Consider the following 13,490-nt stretch of genomic DNA (forward strand, 5'->3'; position numbering starts at 1 on the left):
TTTGCTTGCTATGTAGCAAAAGAAAGTCCACAGAACAAGTGGTGCAGGGTCTACACAATGTTCCCACTAACAGAAATATACGTTATGGTAAGAACTTACCGCTGATAACGGTATTTCTCCTAAATCCACAGGATAACATTGGATATGATGGAGTGACAGCGGATTGGCACCAAACGATCACTAGCTTTCAGGCCTGCCAGAATGCACCGGGCTCGTCCATATAATCCTGACCACCGACTCAGTCAAATCAGTTGTTTACAAAGCGTATACAGAAGCATTATGTAGAACCCTATTCAAGCAAAAAAAACCACATGCACACTCTTCCATGCAATAGGGAAGAGTTTAGTGAGTATACAGATTCTCAAATCAGGTGCGTCAGGGTGGGATCACTGTGGAAACCTGTGGACTTAGGAGAAATAACGTCATCAACGGTAAATTCTTACCAGAACGTACATTTCTCCGGCAGGGTTCACAGGTAATCCACAGGATAACATTGGGACTTACCAAAGTAATTTTTAGTGGTGGGGACACTCCAGGTTTAATAGGAGAACCATACGCCCGAATTGAGCATCATGAGAGGCAGAGATATCCCAGGCATAATGTCTGATTGATTGTGTTTATTGGAAGCCGTGTAGCTACCTTACATATCTGTTCTGCTCAAGCACAATATTGTGCTACCCATGAAAGACCTTCCTTACATGTAAAGTAAGCAGAGACATTAGCCGGGACAGGGAGATCAGCTTAAGAATATGCTTCTGAAATAGTCATTCGAAGCCATCTTGATAGCGTCTGTTTAGTAACAGGCCATCTCCTCTTGTGAAAACCGTAGAGGATGAAAAGAATTTGTCTTTCTAATGGCACTGGTACAATCCATGTAGGTACTTAATGTCCAGCGACTCATCTCCCGCAGAAAATCCAGATTCCTGAAAAACAGGGACCATATTATCTTTAAGGTGGAATATAGATCACTCCTTAGGAAGATACCCAGACCCAGTTCTGAGAACTACTTTATCTGGATATTATCAGAATAGATTAGCATGAAAAGTGCTCCTAAATCTGAATCTCTTCTAGCTGATGCCATAGTCACCTGAACGAGAACTTTAGCGGTCAACCATTTAAAATCAACTTCTCTTAGTGGTTTAAACAGAGCAACTTGACAGGCTTTTGAGGACTAGATTTAGATTCCCTGACCCTGTAGTAGGAAAAGGGGAAGGTTGAATGCGCAGCATTCCCTGGGAAAAAGTGCAAACATTCTGCAATTTTGAATTTTTCTTTTCGGAACCATAGAGTCAAATGCTGACACTTGTATTCCCAAGGAAGCCACCGCTAAACATTTATCTATTCCTGTTTGAAGGAATGGAAAAAACCCTTGAAAATCTGCAAGATTTCGGGTCCATACCTCTTATTGCACCAATGCATATAAGCTTGTCACATTTGGTGATAAATAAGAGTTAATTAAGTTTTTCCTTGCTCTGAGCATTTGTGAGAATCCTCTGGACCTCAGTATTTAGATTTCAAAAGCCACGCCATCAAAATGGTTGATCCAGATATTTGTGATAATCAAGGACCCTGTCTTAGTCTGGCCGTAGAAGAAACAGTAAAAGGTATTCAACATTTTCTGCGGATATGTGTACGAAGACCTTCTGGGCCAAGCCGGGGCTTATTAGGATCCCGGCATCTTTATTGCGTTTTCCTCACTATTCTGAGTAACAGGATGATTTGAGAAACACATAAGAGAAATAAATTTCCATTAAAAAAATATCCACAAAGATCACTGTTTTGTTACTGAAAAGATTATGGCTTTTGTTCAGATGGGACACCATGAGAATTATCTCTGGACAAGCCCATTTGTCTACCCCAGTCTAAAATGACTTTAGGGTGCAAAGCCCATTCATTTACCTGAATGGTGTGTTGACTGAGAAATCAGCTCTGTAGTTTAGGACTCTCTGAACAAACCCTGAGGACAAGGCTGGAAGATGGAGTTCTGCACATTATAGTATGTGATTTAACTCCTTCCTCGATATTTATCTCCGTGTTCCTGTCTAAAAGTTAAGGTACACTACTGCCATTTCCTAATACTTGCAGATCTGGACCAATCTTCCTTTAGGAATATCTCGTACCTAAGACAGGACACAGTATATGGCCTGAAGTGCTAATAAAATTATTAGCAGGCACCTTTTTTATGGTCCATAATCCAGAGAATCATAATTTTACAGAGAAATTACCTCCTTAGTCGAGAAGACTTGTATTTGTTGTCAGGATTTCTCCACCTGATACCAAAAAGAAAAAGGTATCCTCTCATCTAGATGGAATGTCTGTAGCCCCCAGGCTACTACTTACCTTTTTTTGCCAGTAACAGTACTTGTTTGTATACTGTCCATCTAGCCCGTCTACACCACCTGGTATTCAGACGGTCTTGCACACGGTGAATTTAACCAGGTACAACACTGCTTAATTTACAACACCATTGAGATTGGACATATTCAGTGTGATGCGGCCTTAGATGGAGGAGATACTGGAAAAGTCTTGAGTGGAATTATGACCACGGCCTCATGTGTATTGTTAACACCATCAAACCCATAATTCGCATTGCTGCGCAAATCAATATTGTTTGACATTGTAACCACTCTCCTAGTTTTTCCTTGGATATCTTGTTCCGAGGTAACTATTTTCTGCAAACTCAAATTCAGTATAGCCCCACCGTGAGTTATGTTATGGAACCAGAGATGATCCCAATTACAAATCACACATGTCTCAGCAGACAAGTTATTTGTATGTTGTAGATGACACAGAACCTTTCCTGTATTTGTGTCAGGATAGGAAGGTGGTCAAGGTATGGAAATTTTTCTTAACCTCTACTAACGGAGATAAATTGCCATAATCATTTTGGTACTCTTGGACTGTGGCTAACCCAAAAGGTTTTTGCTGAAGGATGGTAAACCTTGAGATAACACTAATGGACAGCGTTATAGGAGCCTGAAGGTAAAATTCATGACTTATCCAGGAATACCATGTATTATATTGGCTCCTCACCAAACTATGGAGTTGCCTCCACGTGAACCGTGTTACCCAAATTTCTCTGTTTTTGAAATTGATAATGGGGCGAGGGATTGTTTTGGACCCAGGTGGGAATAAACCCTCCATTGTGCATGGGTTACTGGAATGACAATTCCCGACAAAACGTTTTCTGAATTGCTTAATGCAAAACCCTCGCCTAAGCCTCTACCCGAGATGGGCTGAAACCGATTACCTTTTAGGAGAATGGTTCCAGAAGTGAAAATATAACCTTAGAGATACTGCTTCTTTTACCCAGGCATCTACTTGTAGACTGCTATCAATCTGTGCAAACGGAAGAAGTCGGCCCCTTATACTTCTGGAATCAGCCAGAAGGAGACCTGCGCCAACATACTGATGGCCTCTGGTTTGGAAACTGGCCTCTGGTTGCCTTTGCTTCTCTGCCTTACCAAACTTATAGTATTAAGGCTGTTACGTTCCTTTATTACAGACAAGGCCGGACCAGACCCGATTTTGGGGTTATATGTGGAAGGCAGAGAGTTGCTGGAGCGGCTCTTTCCAATATGCGTGTAAGACGCTGTTAGGAAAGATCACTCAAAAAAGCAGACTATTGCTCGCTGGATTTGTAGCACAATTCAGCTAGCGCATTCTGCGGCTGGTCTGCCGCAGCCTAAATCTGTAAAAGCCCATTCCACAAGGAAGGTGGGCTCTTCTTGGGCGGCTGCCCGAGGGGTCTCGGCTTTACAACTTTGCCGAGCTGCTACTTGGTCAGGGGCAAACACGTTTGCAAAATTCTACAAATTTGATACCCTGGCTGAGGAGGACCTGGAGTTCTCTCATTCGGTGCTGCAGAGTCATCCGCACCGTTTGGGAGCTTTGGTATAATCCCCATGGTCCTTACGGAGTTCTCAGCATCCACTAGGACGTCACAGAAAATAAGATTTTACTCACCGGTAAATCTATTTCTCGTAGTCAGTAGTGGATGCTGGGCGCCCGTCCCAAGTGCGGATTGTCTGCAATACTTGTACATAGTTATTGTAAACTAAAGGGTTATTGTTGAGCCATCTGTTGAGAGGCTCAGTTATATTTCATACTGTTAACTGGGTATATTATCACGAGTTATACGGTGTGATTGGTGTGGCTGGTATGAGTCTTACCCGGGATTCAAAATCCTTCCTTATTGTGTCAGCTCTTCCGGGCACAGTATCCTAACTGAGGTCTGGAGGAGGGTCATAGTGGGAGGAGCCAGTGCACACCAGGTAGTACTAAAGCTTTGTTAATTGTGCCCAGTCTCCTGCGGAGCCGCTATTCCCCATGGTCCTTACGGAGTTCCCAGCATCCACTAGGACGTCAGAGAAAATACAGTTCCCCAATATCCAATGGGACTTAAGAGAAAAGTGAAACCACATGGGTGAAAAGGATTTTGGAAACGCACGCAATTGAATACAGATGGTCGAATAGTGCAGCTTTTTTGGCTAGCTGAAAAACTCTGCACTAATTGAATACCCCTTACAGGCCACACCTCCCCCATATTACCCCCAGAAAAGCCCAAATTACAGTCTCCCCTCCCTATTCCTCTGCACACACACAGCCCCCCATTCATCTGCACACACAGCCCCCCTCCTCCCCATTCATCTGCACACACAGCCCCCCTCCTCCCTATTCCTCTGCACACACACACAGCCCCCCTCCCTATTCCTCTGCACACACACACAGCCCCCCTCCCTATTCCTCTGCACACACACACAGCCCCCCTCCCTATTCCTCTGCACAACCACAGCCTGCCCCCTCCCTATTCCTCTGCGCACACACACACAGCCCCCCCCTCCCTATTCCTCTGTGCACACACACAGCCCCCCTCCCTATTCCTCTGTGCACACACACAGCCCCCCTCCCTATTCCTCTGTGCACACACACAGCCCCCCCTCCCTATTCCTCTGTGCACACACACAGCCCCCCCTCCCTATTCCTCTGTGCACACACACAGCCCCCCCTCCCTATTCCTCTGTGCACACACACAGCCCCCCCTCCCTATTCCTCTGTGCACACACACAGCCCCCCCTCCCTATTCCTCTGTACACACACACAGCCCCCCCTCCCTATTCCTCTGTACACACACACACAGCCCCCCCACTATTCCTCTGCGCGCACACACACACACACACAGCCCCCCTCCATTACTCTGCACACACACAGCCCCCCTCCCTATTACTCTGCACACACACAGCCCCCCCCCCCATTTCTCTGTACACACACACAGCACCCCTCCCTATTCCTCTATACACACACACAGCCCACCATACCTAATCCTCTGTACACACACAGCCCCCCCCCATTCCTCTGTACACACAGCCCCCCCATTCCTCTGTACACACACAGCCCCCCCCCCCCCCTATTCCTCTGTACACACACAGCCCCCCTCCCTCCCTCGTTATTCCAATCCTCAGTACACTTCCTCCCTATTGTACCTGGCTTTCCTGTTTGTTTCTTACAGAGGGAGCCAGCACACACCACGTGGAGCCAGCCAGTGACTCAGGCGATGGGCACTTGAGCAGGCAGAGGAGGACAGGGCTTTTACCTCACAGCAGCTCACTCTATGATCGGCTGGCTCAGTCTGGGGCCAGACACTGAATGTTAAGCAGAGCCAGCACGAGTGTTCTGCCTTAGTTCAGGGGCGGGACACAGACAGCTGCACCACAACTTATCCTGCCTTCCACATGAGCAAGGTCTAAACGCTGCCAGACACTCTCAGGAGGATCACTAGTCACCACTCACCTCACTTGCAGCTGCTGCGCTTTGTGTATGCTGTTGCAACATCACATGGCGCGCAGAAATCGTTATCGCGCCAAGACACTGGGGCAGGTTAACCACTTCCTCTACCAGACCATAGCCTGATCTACAATGAGGGGGCGTGGCAAGGGGCGGAGCTTCCAACGGCCGCTATTACTGCAGACTGCTATGCTATCCCACTGCTGAAACTAAGGCAGCTTCTGTACCTCGGCTGATGGCCAGTCTGCCCTGCGGATGTCTCCCCAACCCATGAGTGCTGGCACTGGAAGCTTGTCACTCATGCATACAGCTTCCCCCTCCCCTATACTCAGTGTCTGTCCTCCTGTGAGTGCTGCACATTACATTTTCCCACACTCTGCCCTGCAAACCACAACTATTAGCTGAGCTGATCTGCAAATGCTTAGCTGCTCATTGTGTGTCATGTGTCTGCACCCCTGGTCTCCCCCTCAGCCCCTCTTCGGGTAGTGTTTGTCACCAGACATTCCCACCTGCACACACCCCAATGGTACAGTACCTAGAAAGGGGTCAGGCAGCCTGAGGCAGGAGATGAGCTGCTCTGCAATGTGCCTCAGTAACACTTCTCTGCTGCTGACAATGCCACCTAGAGAGAGATCCACTTCACAGCTCTTCCACACTATATACTGATCCTCCTCCCAGCCAGCACCACTGCTTATATAGGAGAGCTGTGATTGGCTGGCTGCATCATGTGCTTTTCTCAGTGTATGTCATATCCCCACATCTCACCATAGTCCATAGCCATCTCAGTGTATGTCATATCCCCATCTCACCATATGTCATATCCATCTCACCATATGTTATATCCATCTCACCATATGTCATATCCATCTCACCATATGTCATATCCATCTCACCATATGTCATATCCATCTCACCATATGTCATATCCATCTCACCATATGTTATATCCATCTCACCATATGTCATATCCATCTCACCATATGTTATATCCATCTCAGCATAATCCATAGCCATCTCACCATATGTCATAGCCATCTCACCATATGTCATATCCATCTCACCATATGTCATATCCATCTCACCATATGTCATATCCATCTCACCATATGTTATATCCATCTCACCATATGTCATATCCATCTCAGCACAATCCATAGCCATCTCACCATATGTCATATCCATCTCACCATATGTTATATCCATCTCACCATATGTCATATCCATCTCACCATATGTTATATCCATCTCAGCATAATCCATAGCCATCTCACCATATGTCATATCCATCTCACCATATGTCATATCCATCTCACCATATGTTATATCCATCTCACCATATGTCATATCCATCTCAGCACAATCCATAGCCATCTCACCATATGTCATATCCATCTCACCATATGTTATATCCATCTCACCATATGTCATATCCATCTCACTATATGTCATATCCATCTCACCATATGTCATATCCATCTCACCATATGTTATATCCATCTCACCATATGTCATATCCATCTCACCATATGTTATATCCATCTCAGCATAATCCATAGCCATCTCACCATATGTCATATCCATCTCACCATATGTCATATCCATCTCACCATATGTTATATCCATCTCACCATATGTCATATCCATCTCACCATATGTCATATCCATCTCACCATACATCATATCCATCTCACCATATGTCATATCCATCTCACCATATGTCATATCCATTTCAGCATAATCCATATCCATCTCAGCATATGTCATATCCATCTCACCATACATCATATTCATCTCAACAGATGTCATATCCATCTCAGCATATGTCATATCCATCTCAGCATATGTCATATCCATCTCAGCATATGTCATATCCATCTCACCATATGTCATATCCATCTCGGCATACGTCATATCCATCTCGGCATATGTCATATCCATCTCACCATATGTCATATCCATCTCAGCATAGTCCATATCCATCTTGTCATATGTCATATCCATCTCAGCATATGTCATATCCCATATCTATCTCAGCATACGTCATATCCATCTCAGCATACGTCATATCCATCTTGGCATACGTCATATCCATCTCGGCATATGTCATATCCATCTCAGCACATATCATATCCATCTCGGCATATGTCATATCCATCTTGGCATATGTCATATCCATCTCGGCATATGTCATATCCATCTCAGAATACGTCATATCCATCTCAGCACACATCATATCCATCTCGGCATATGTCATATCCATCTCAGTACACGTCATATCCATCTCAGCATACATCATATCCATCTCAGCATACGGCATATCCATCTCAGCATACGGCATATCCATCTCAGCATACATCATATCCATAAAGCAAAAATTAGCTATATGTTATATCCAGAAAGCTGTAATTTTGACTTGAACGGCCCCTCATAGACATTGGGCTGCTAAATGGTTTAAACTAATAACATTGTGGCTGAAATAACAGTGGGAGGGTGGATGCAATGAATTAAACCAGCTATGTTGATCTCAGGACCTGAGGTATATGGCTGCCAACTAGCTCTAAAATAAAAAATAATTCTGATCTTTACAAATTTGATAACATTGTGCTTAATCCTTATCAACTGCTGCTTAACAGTGCTGGTTGCAACTCAAAATATCAGTATATTTCACATTATGCTTACACTTGTTCCAAAACTTCTGAACGCAGGAAGGACCTGGCCGGCCAAAAAGGGGGCATGACCACGGGAAGAGGGGTATGGCCTCATGGCACGGCCCCCATTTTCATCATTTTGGGGGCGTGCCCAGCAATCCTGAGCAGCTTAGCAGCCCCTGGCTCCTCTCCCTTCCCTGTTAGATGCCGTGCGGTGTGTGCATGTGCACGGCATCTATTAAGTGATCACTGGCTGCTTTGTATAGCAGAGCAGCAGTGATCAGGCTCTCCAAACTCCCCCCTACCCCACCCGTGGGACACTGCGACCCGCGGGAAGGACAGCGGAACAGTGTCCAATTAGCGAGACTGTCCTGCTGTATTCGGGACAGTTGGGAGGTATGTATTCCAAACTATAACTCAATGTCTCTGGGCCTGATTCAGATGTGGTTGGAATTGCTATTGCTGCCGCTTATATAGAAGCAGTAGTGACAGCACTAATATGGTATTCCAAGCTCTCGAATCATCTGCGACACCGTGAGTCAACTGTGTGACCAGGGGCGGATTGGCCCACCAGGACACCATGACAGATTCCAATGGGCCGGTCCCGTATCCCCCTCAGCCAGGCCAATTCACACTTAAGCTGGGCTTGCTCAAGCTGCTTCCAGTACTTGCGGTTCATTGGAACGCAATCCGGAAGTTAGGCTAGCGAGCACTTCCAGGTGCCACTAGCTGTGAAAAGTGGTGAAGCTGTTCTACCAATGGGGGACCTGGAGAAAGTTAACAAGCCCAGCAGCATCCTCTCTCAAGCCTTGGCCAAAGGTCTCTTCAATGAGCCCGGCCTGGGAGCAGCAGCATAGCGATGGTTGAAGCCGGGTTCACTACACCTAGCTCTCGCACTCTCAATGAACTGGCCAGAGCGGCAACTGAGCACTGAAGGGGACCCAGCAGTGAGGTTATTTTTAATTACATTATTTGCATTATCATGATGGTGTAAGGGTTAGGGCATCCCCGGTCACAGTGTATGGTTTGGGGACTGGACAGGAGCAGGATGTACCTTGTTCTCAGGATGCCAGCTGATCAGGCTGCACTCATAGAAAGCCCTGGGACAATCTCTAATGCAAAGTCATTCAGCCCTATAGCTGCCCAATGTCTGTCCATGATGATGTGCCTATTTATGTAATGCGGTGGCTACGTATGTTGGCCCTCATTCCAAGTTGTTCGCTCGCTAGCTGCTTTTAGCAGCATTGCAAACGCTAGGCCGCCGCCCTCTGGGAGTGTATCTTAGCTTAGCAGAATAGCGAACAAAAGATTAGCAGAACTGCTACTAAATAATTCCTTGCAGTTTCTGAGTAGCTCCAGACCTACTCCTAGATTGCGATCACCTCAGTCCGTTTAGTTCCTGGTTTGACGTCACAAACACGCCCTGCGTTCGGCCAGCCAGTCCCCCGTTTTTCCAGCCACTTCTGCGTTTTTACCTGGTACGCCTGCGTTTTTTAGCACACTCCCTGAAAATGGCCAGTTTCCGCCCAGAAACACCCACTTACTGTCAATCACACTACGATCACTCGAGCGTTGAAAAAACGTCGCTCGAGCTTGTGTAAATCTCCAAAGTTTTGTGTAAAATTACTAAGCGCATGCGCGCTGCGTACCATGTGCATGCGCATTTTCCACCTAATCGCTCCGTTGCGAAAAACGGCAATGAGCGAACAACTCGGAATGACCACCGTAATGCGGTGGCTACATATGTAATGTGGTGCTATTTGTGTAATAAGGTGATATTCGTATAATGCGGTGCTATACGTGTAGTGCGGTGCTATTCGTGTTATGTGGTTATTTTTGTGTAATGCGGTGTTATACGTGTAGTACAGTGCTATACCTGTAATGTGGTGCTATTCGTATTATGGGGGTCATTCCGACCCGTTCGCATGCAGCGGTTTATTGCTGCGGTGCGAACAGGTCTGGAATGCGCATGTGCGGCGGGTGCACTGCGCACGCGCGTCATTGGCCGGCGACAGGGGTCGCCGGGTTACGTTGCGTCCTACGAAAAAAGTGGTCCTAGAGCCGACTGCAAGAAGATTGACAGAAAGAAGGTGTTCCTGGGTGGATCCGGACCGTTGGCTGCCGTTTTCGGGGAGTGGTAAGGAAAACACAGGCGTGTCCAGGAGAACGGAGTGCGGATTTCTGACGTCAAAGCCAGCTCCTGCATCGCAGAGATCGTCGCACAGGGTAAGTATGTCAAGAGCTAGTCATGTTTTGCATGAAAATTGTTTAGCTTAGCAGGACTGCACAAGCGATAACAGCCCTGCTAAGCTAAAATACACTCCCCCGTAGGTGTAGACTAGTTGATCGCAGCAGCAGCAAAAAGTTGCTGGCTGCGATCAACTTGGAATGACCACCCATGTGGTTCTATCTGTGTAGTGTGGTGCTATACATGATGGGCGTAATTCAGAGTTGATCGCTGCTAGACTTCGCATCGCAAGCGGCGTGATTTAGCCAAATTCATGCGCGCAAAGTGACGAATGTGCATGTGCCGGGCCCGCCGGCGCCGTACGACGAATGTGCAGATATACACATGGAATTTGTGATCACTGCCACGTAACCACAAAGAGGCGTGTAGAAGGTGGTGCGGGGTTCATGGCTTCACAGGCTAGCGAAAAGGGGCATGAAGGTGGGTGTCTTGCGGGGGAGTGTGGTAAGGGCTACAGGAGTGGTTTTAGCCCCGCTGCAAAGCAAATCGCTGTCAATGCACACTAGGCGTTCGCAGCTGGCGAGTATGTCTAGGGCTGCAAACAGCTAGCGAACGCTCAGCACAGGTGCCTGATAGGGCTCTCCCAGCTAATTATTGCAAAACAAACATACCTGCTTGCACTGCAAACGCATCAACAGCTCATTGCATCTCTAGCTCTCCCTGAGATGGTATGTACTTTTACACTCCCTGGAAATGGTATGCATTTCAACACTCCCTGGATATGTGCAACTCACAATCAACACACATATTTTGTTACAACTATTACATGTGTACTGCATATGTACAACATGTGTTATTTGTTAAGCAATTGTACACATTACACACAACTGTTTTTTGTTTGTTTTTTAATTTAAGGGCCTCTTTCACTGTACACATTTCTTAGAGCTGGCACATTACTTTGAGCTGTCTATCAAGCTGCATTGTCCAACCAAAATACACATACTGAATTTATATATCCCACATACATGCCATGTTTCACGGATTACTCCATTTGTTGTGTGTTTCATATAACAACATTCCCACCATAATGCTCGCTAGCCTATCATGTTCTGTAATAATGCAGTAGGTACTACATTTATAGGGGTTAATTAGCTCAGATGGGAGTTCTATTTAAGATGGGATGTTGCCCATAGAAACCAAAAAGATTATACTTCTCATTTATCTAGCACCTTCTAGAACATAATACCTGGAATATTTAAGGTTACTATGGGCAACATCCCATCTTAAATAGAACTCCCATCTGAGCTAAGTAACCACCTAGTATTTTTTTTTATCCACAAAATTAAAAAATTGCATTATGTTTTTATTTAAATTAAAATATATTACCATGCACCACAATAAGAAAAGACACAATTTTAGGACAAAGTGTAAGGGGTAGAAATAGTTTTATTCATAAATCCAATATTAAATATTCATAACACAAAGACAAAGTGAAATTAAATAAACAGTACACTAAATGGCACAGCAAAAATCACCTGGCTGTGCAGAAAAAGAGGATGACAGTACCCAGTAGTTACGTACCCCCATCTACTGGGCAACAAACACAACAAGAGACTGGTCTCAGTACCTTGGCTGAGGAAGATGTGGGGCAAATTGAGCAAGATTCTGGGCCCAATACCCAAACGCAACAATCAACAACACAAACTGAAGAGGAAGGTGGGACAAGTTCACAGGCTAATGCATCACAGGCAGGCAAGAAAAGAGAAGGTGCCAAACCCCATTCAGCAGGAGGGAGTTTGACATTCTGGTCCCACAAACCATTGAGAAAAATATTTTTTTTAAATAGAACATGGGCGCTGGAAACAAGGACTGCATCTGGAGAGAAATCAACGTTTTCTCCTTTTTTTTCCCACATGAAGGGGTTGTTGCTCTGTGGTGGGTCTGTGCACGGATCTTCAAGGGGCCTGCCCAGTGGGATCTTGTTACTGGGCAGGGCTAGGGGATGGGCCAGGTGTTGTAGCCTCCCTGAGACTCTAGCCAAGGAGGGCAGCGATGGTCTGCATGCCTTGACCAATAATGGTTGAGATGTCATTCATTCCTTGTGCCACAGAGGAGGAGGTGTCGCACATGCCTTGTCGCACAGTGGAGGACAGCTCACGGACCTCCAAGAGCATCTGGTCATGGAAGTCGGTGTTAATCCTTCTATGGATGACAATTTGGCCCTGAAGCTCCAGAAGACTGGGTTGGGGGAGTGTGCCAGTGTGTTGCTGGATTGGTGGCCTTTCCTGCCCAACACTGGAGCTGTCACTGCTTCCCCCCCTCCTCAGCCTCAGTGAGCTGCACCTCCTGTGCTGTGATTGGAAAAAGAGACAAAAAAAAAACATTTTAGTAACCCATATTTTATAAATTTATACAGTAAACATTTGCCAAAAAAATAACACATTTCCCTTCCAAGGCATGTGGACATTCAAGGGCAGGTGTGTCGGTGTCCATTGTAGCCACACCTGCCACCTCCTCATATGACACACAGACCATCGCTTGCTCCTCCAGGTCGGCAAATTCCAATCTGCGCTTACAGCCACTAGGCAGCTGGTGGAGCGCACAATTGGAGTCCTAAAAGGACGCTTCCGTGTGCTCCACCGCACTGGTGGCGACCTCATGTATTTGTCGGAAATGGTAAGTAAAATCATGGTCCTGTGTGCAATCCTCCATAATATTGCTGTAAGGAGGCGTGTGAAGCTTCCTCAAAATGAGGTATTGGCCCCAGAGGATGAGGTGCCAGGGGTTGGCCGGACATGGAGGCGGGGCTCCAAGTCCCAGCGTGGACATGCCCTAAGGGCACGAATAGTCAACCAATATTTCAGGTATGT

General features: G+C 46.2%; 2 protein-coding genes across 2 annotated transcripts in view; both read right to left on the reverse strand.

The window, feature by feature from the left end:
* The window catches only part of LOC134943653 (uncharacterized), a 36,205-nt gene extending 30,323 nt beyond the window's left edge, over positions 1-5,882 (reverse strand). The window contains exon 1 of the mRNA XM_063932377.1: positions 5,484-5,882. The gene's annotated coding sequence lies outside the window, so the exon portion shown is untranslated. The remainder of the gene's footprint in view (positions 1-5,483) is intronic.
* Positions 5,883-12,653: 6,771 nt separating this feature from the next.
* The window catches only part of LOC134944167 (uncharacterized), an 8,656-nt gene continuing 7,819 nt past the window's right edge, over positions 12,654-13,490 (reverse strand). The window contains exon 4 of the mRNA XM_063932743.1: positions 12,654-12,971. Coding sequence (XP_063788813.1) covers positions 12,654-12,971 — 318 coding nt within the window. The remainder of the gene's footprint in view (positions 12,972-13,490) is intronic.

Source organism: Pseudophryne corroboree, chromosome 7, assembly GCF_028390025.1.
Source record: "Pseudophryne corroboree isolate aPseCor3 chromosome 7, aPseCor3.hap2, whole genome shotgun sequence".
Taxonomy (NCBI): Eukaryota; Metazoa; Chordata; class Amphibia; order Anura; family Myobatrachidae; genus Pseudophryne; species Pseudophryne corroboree.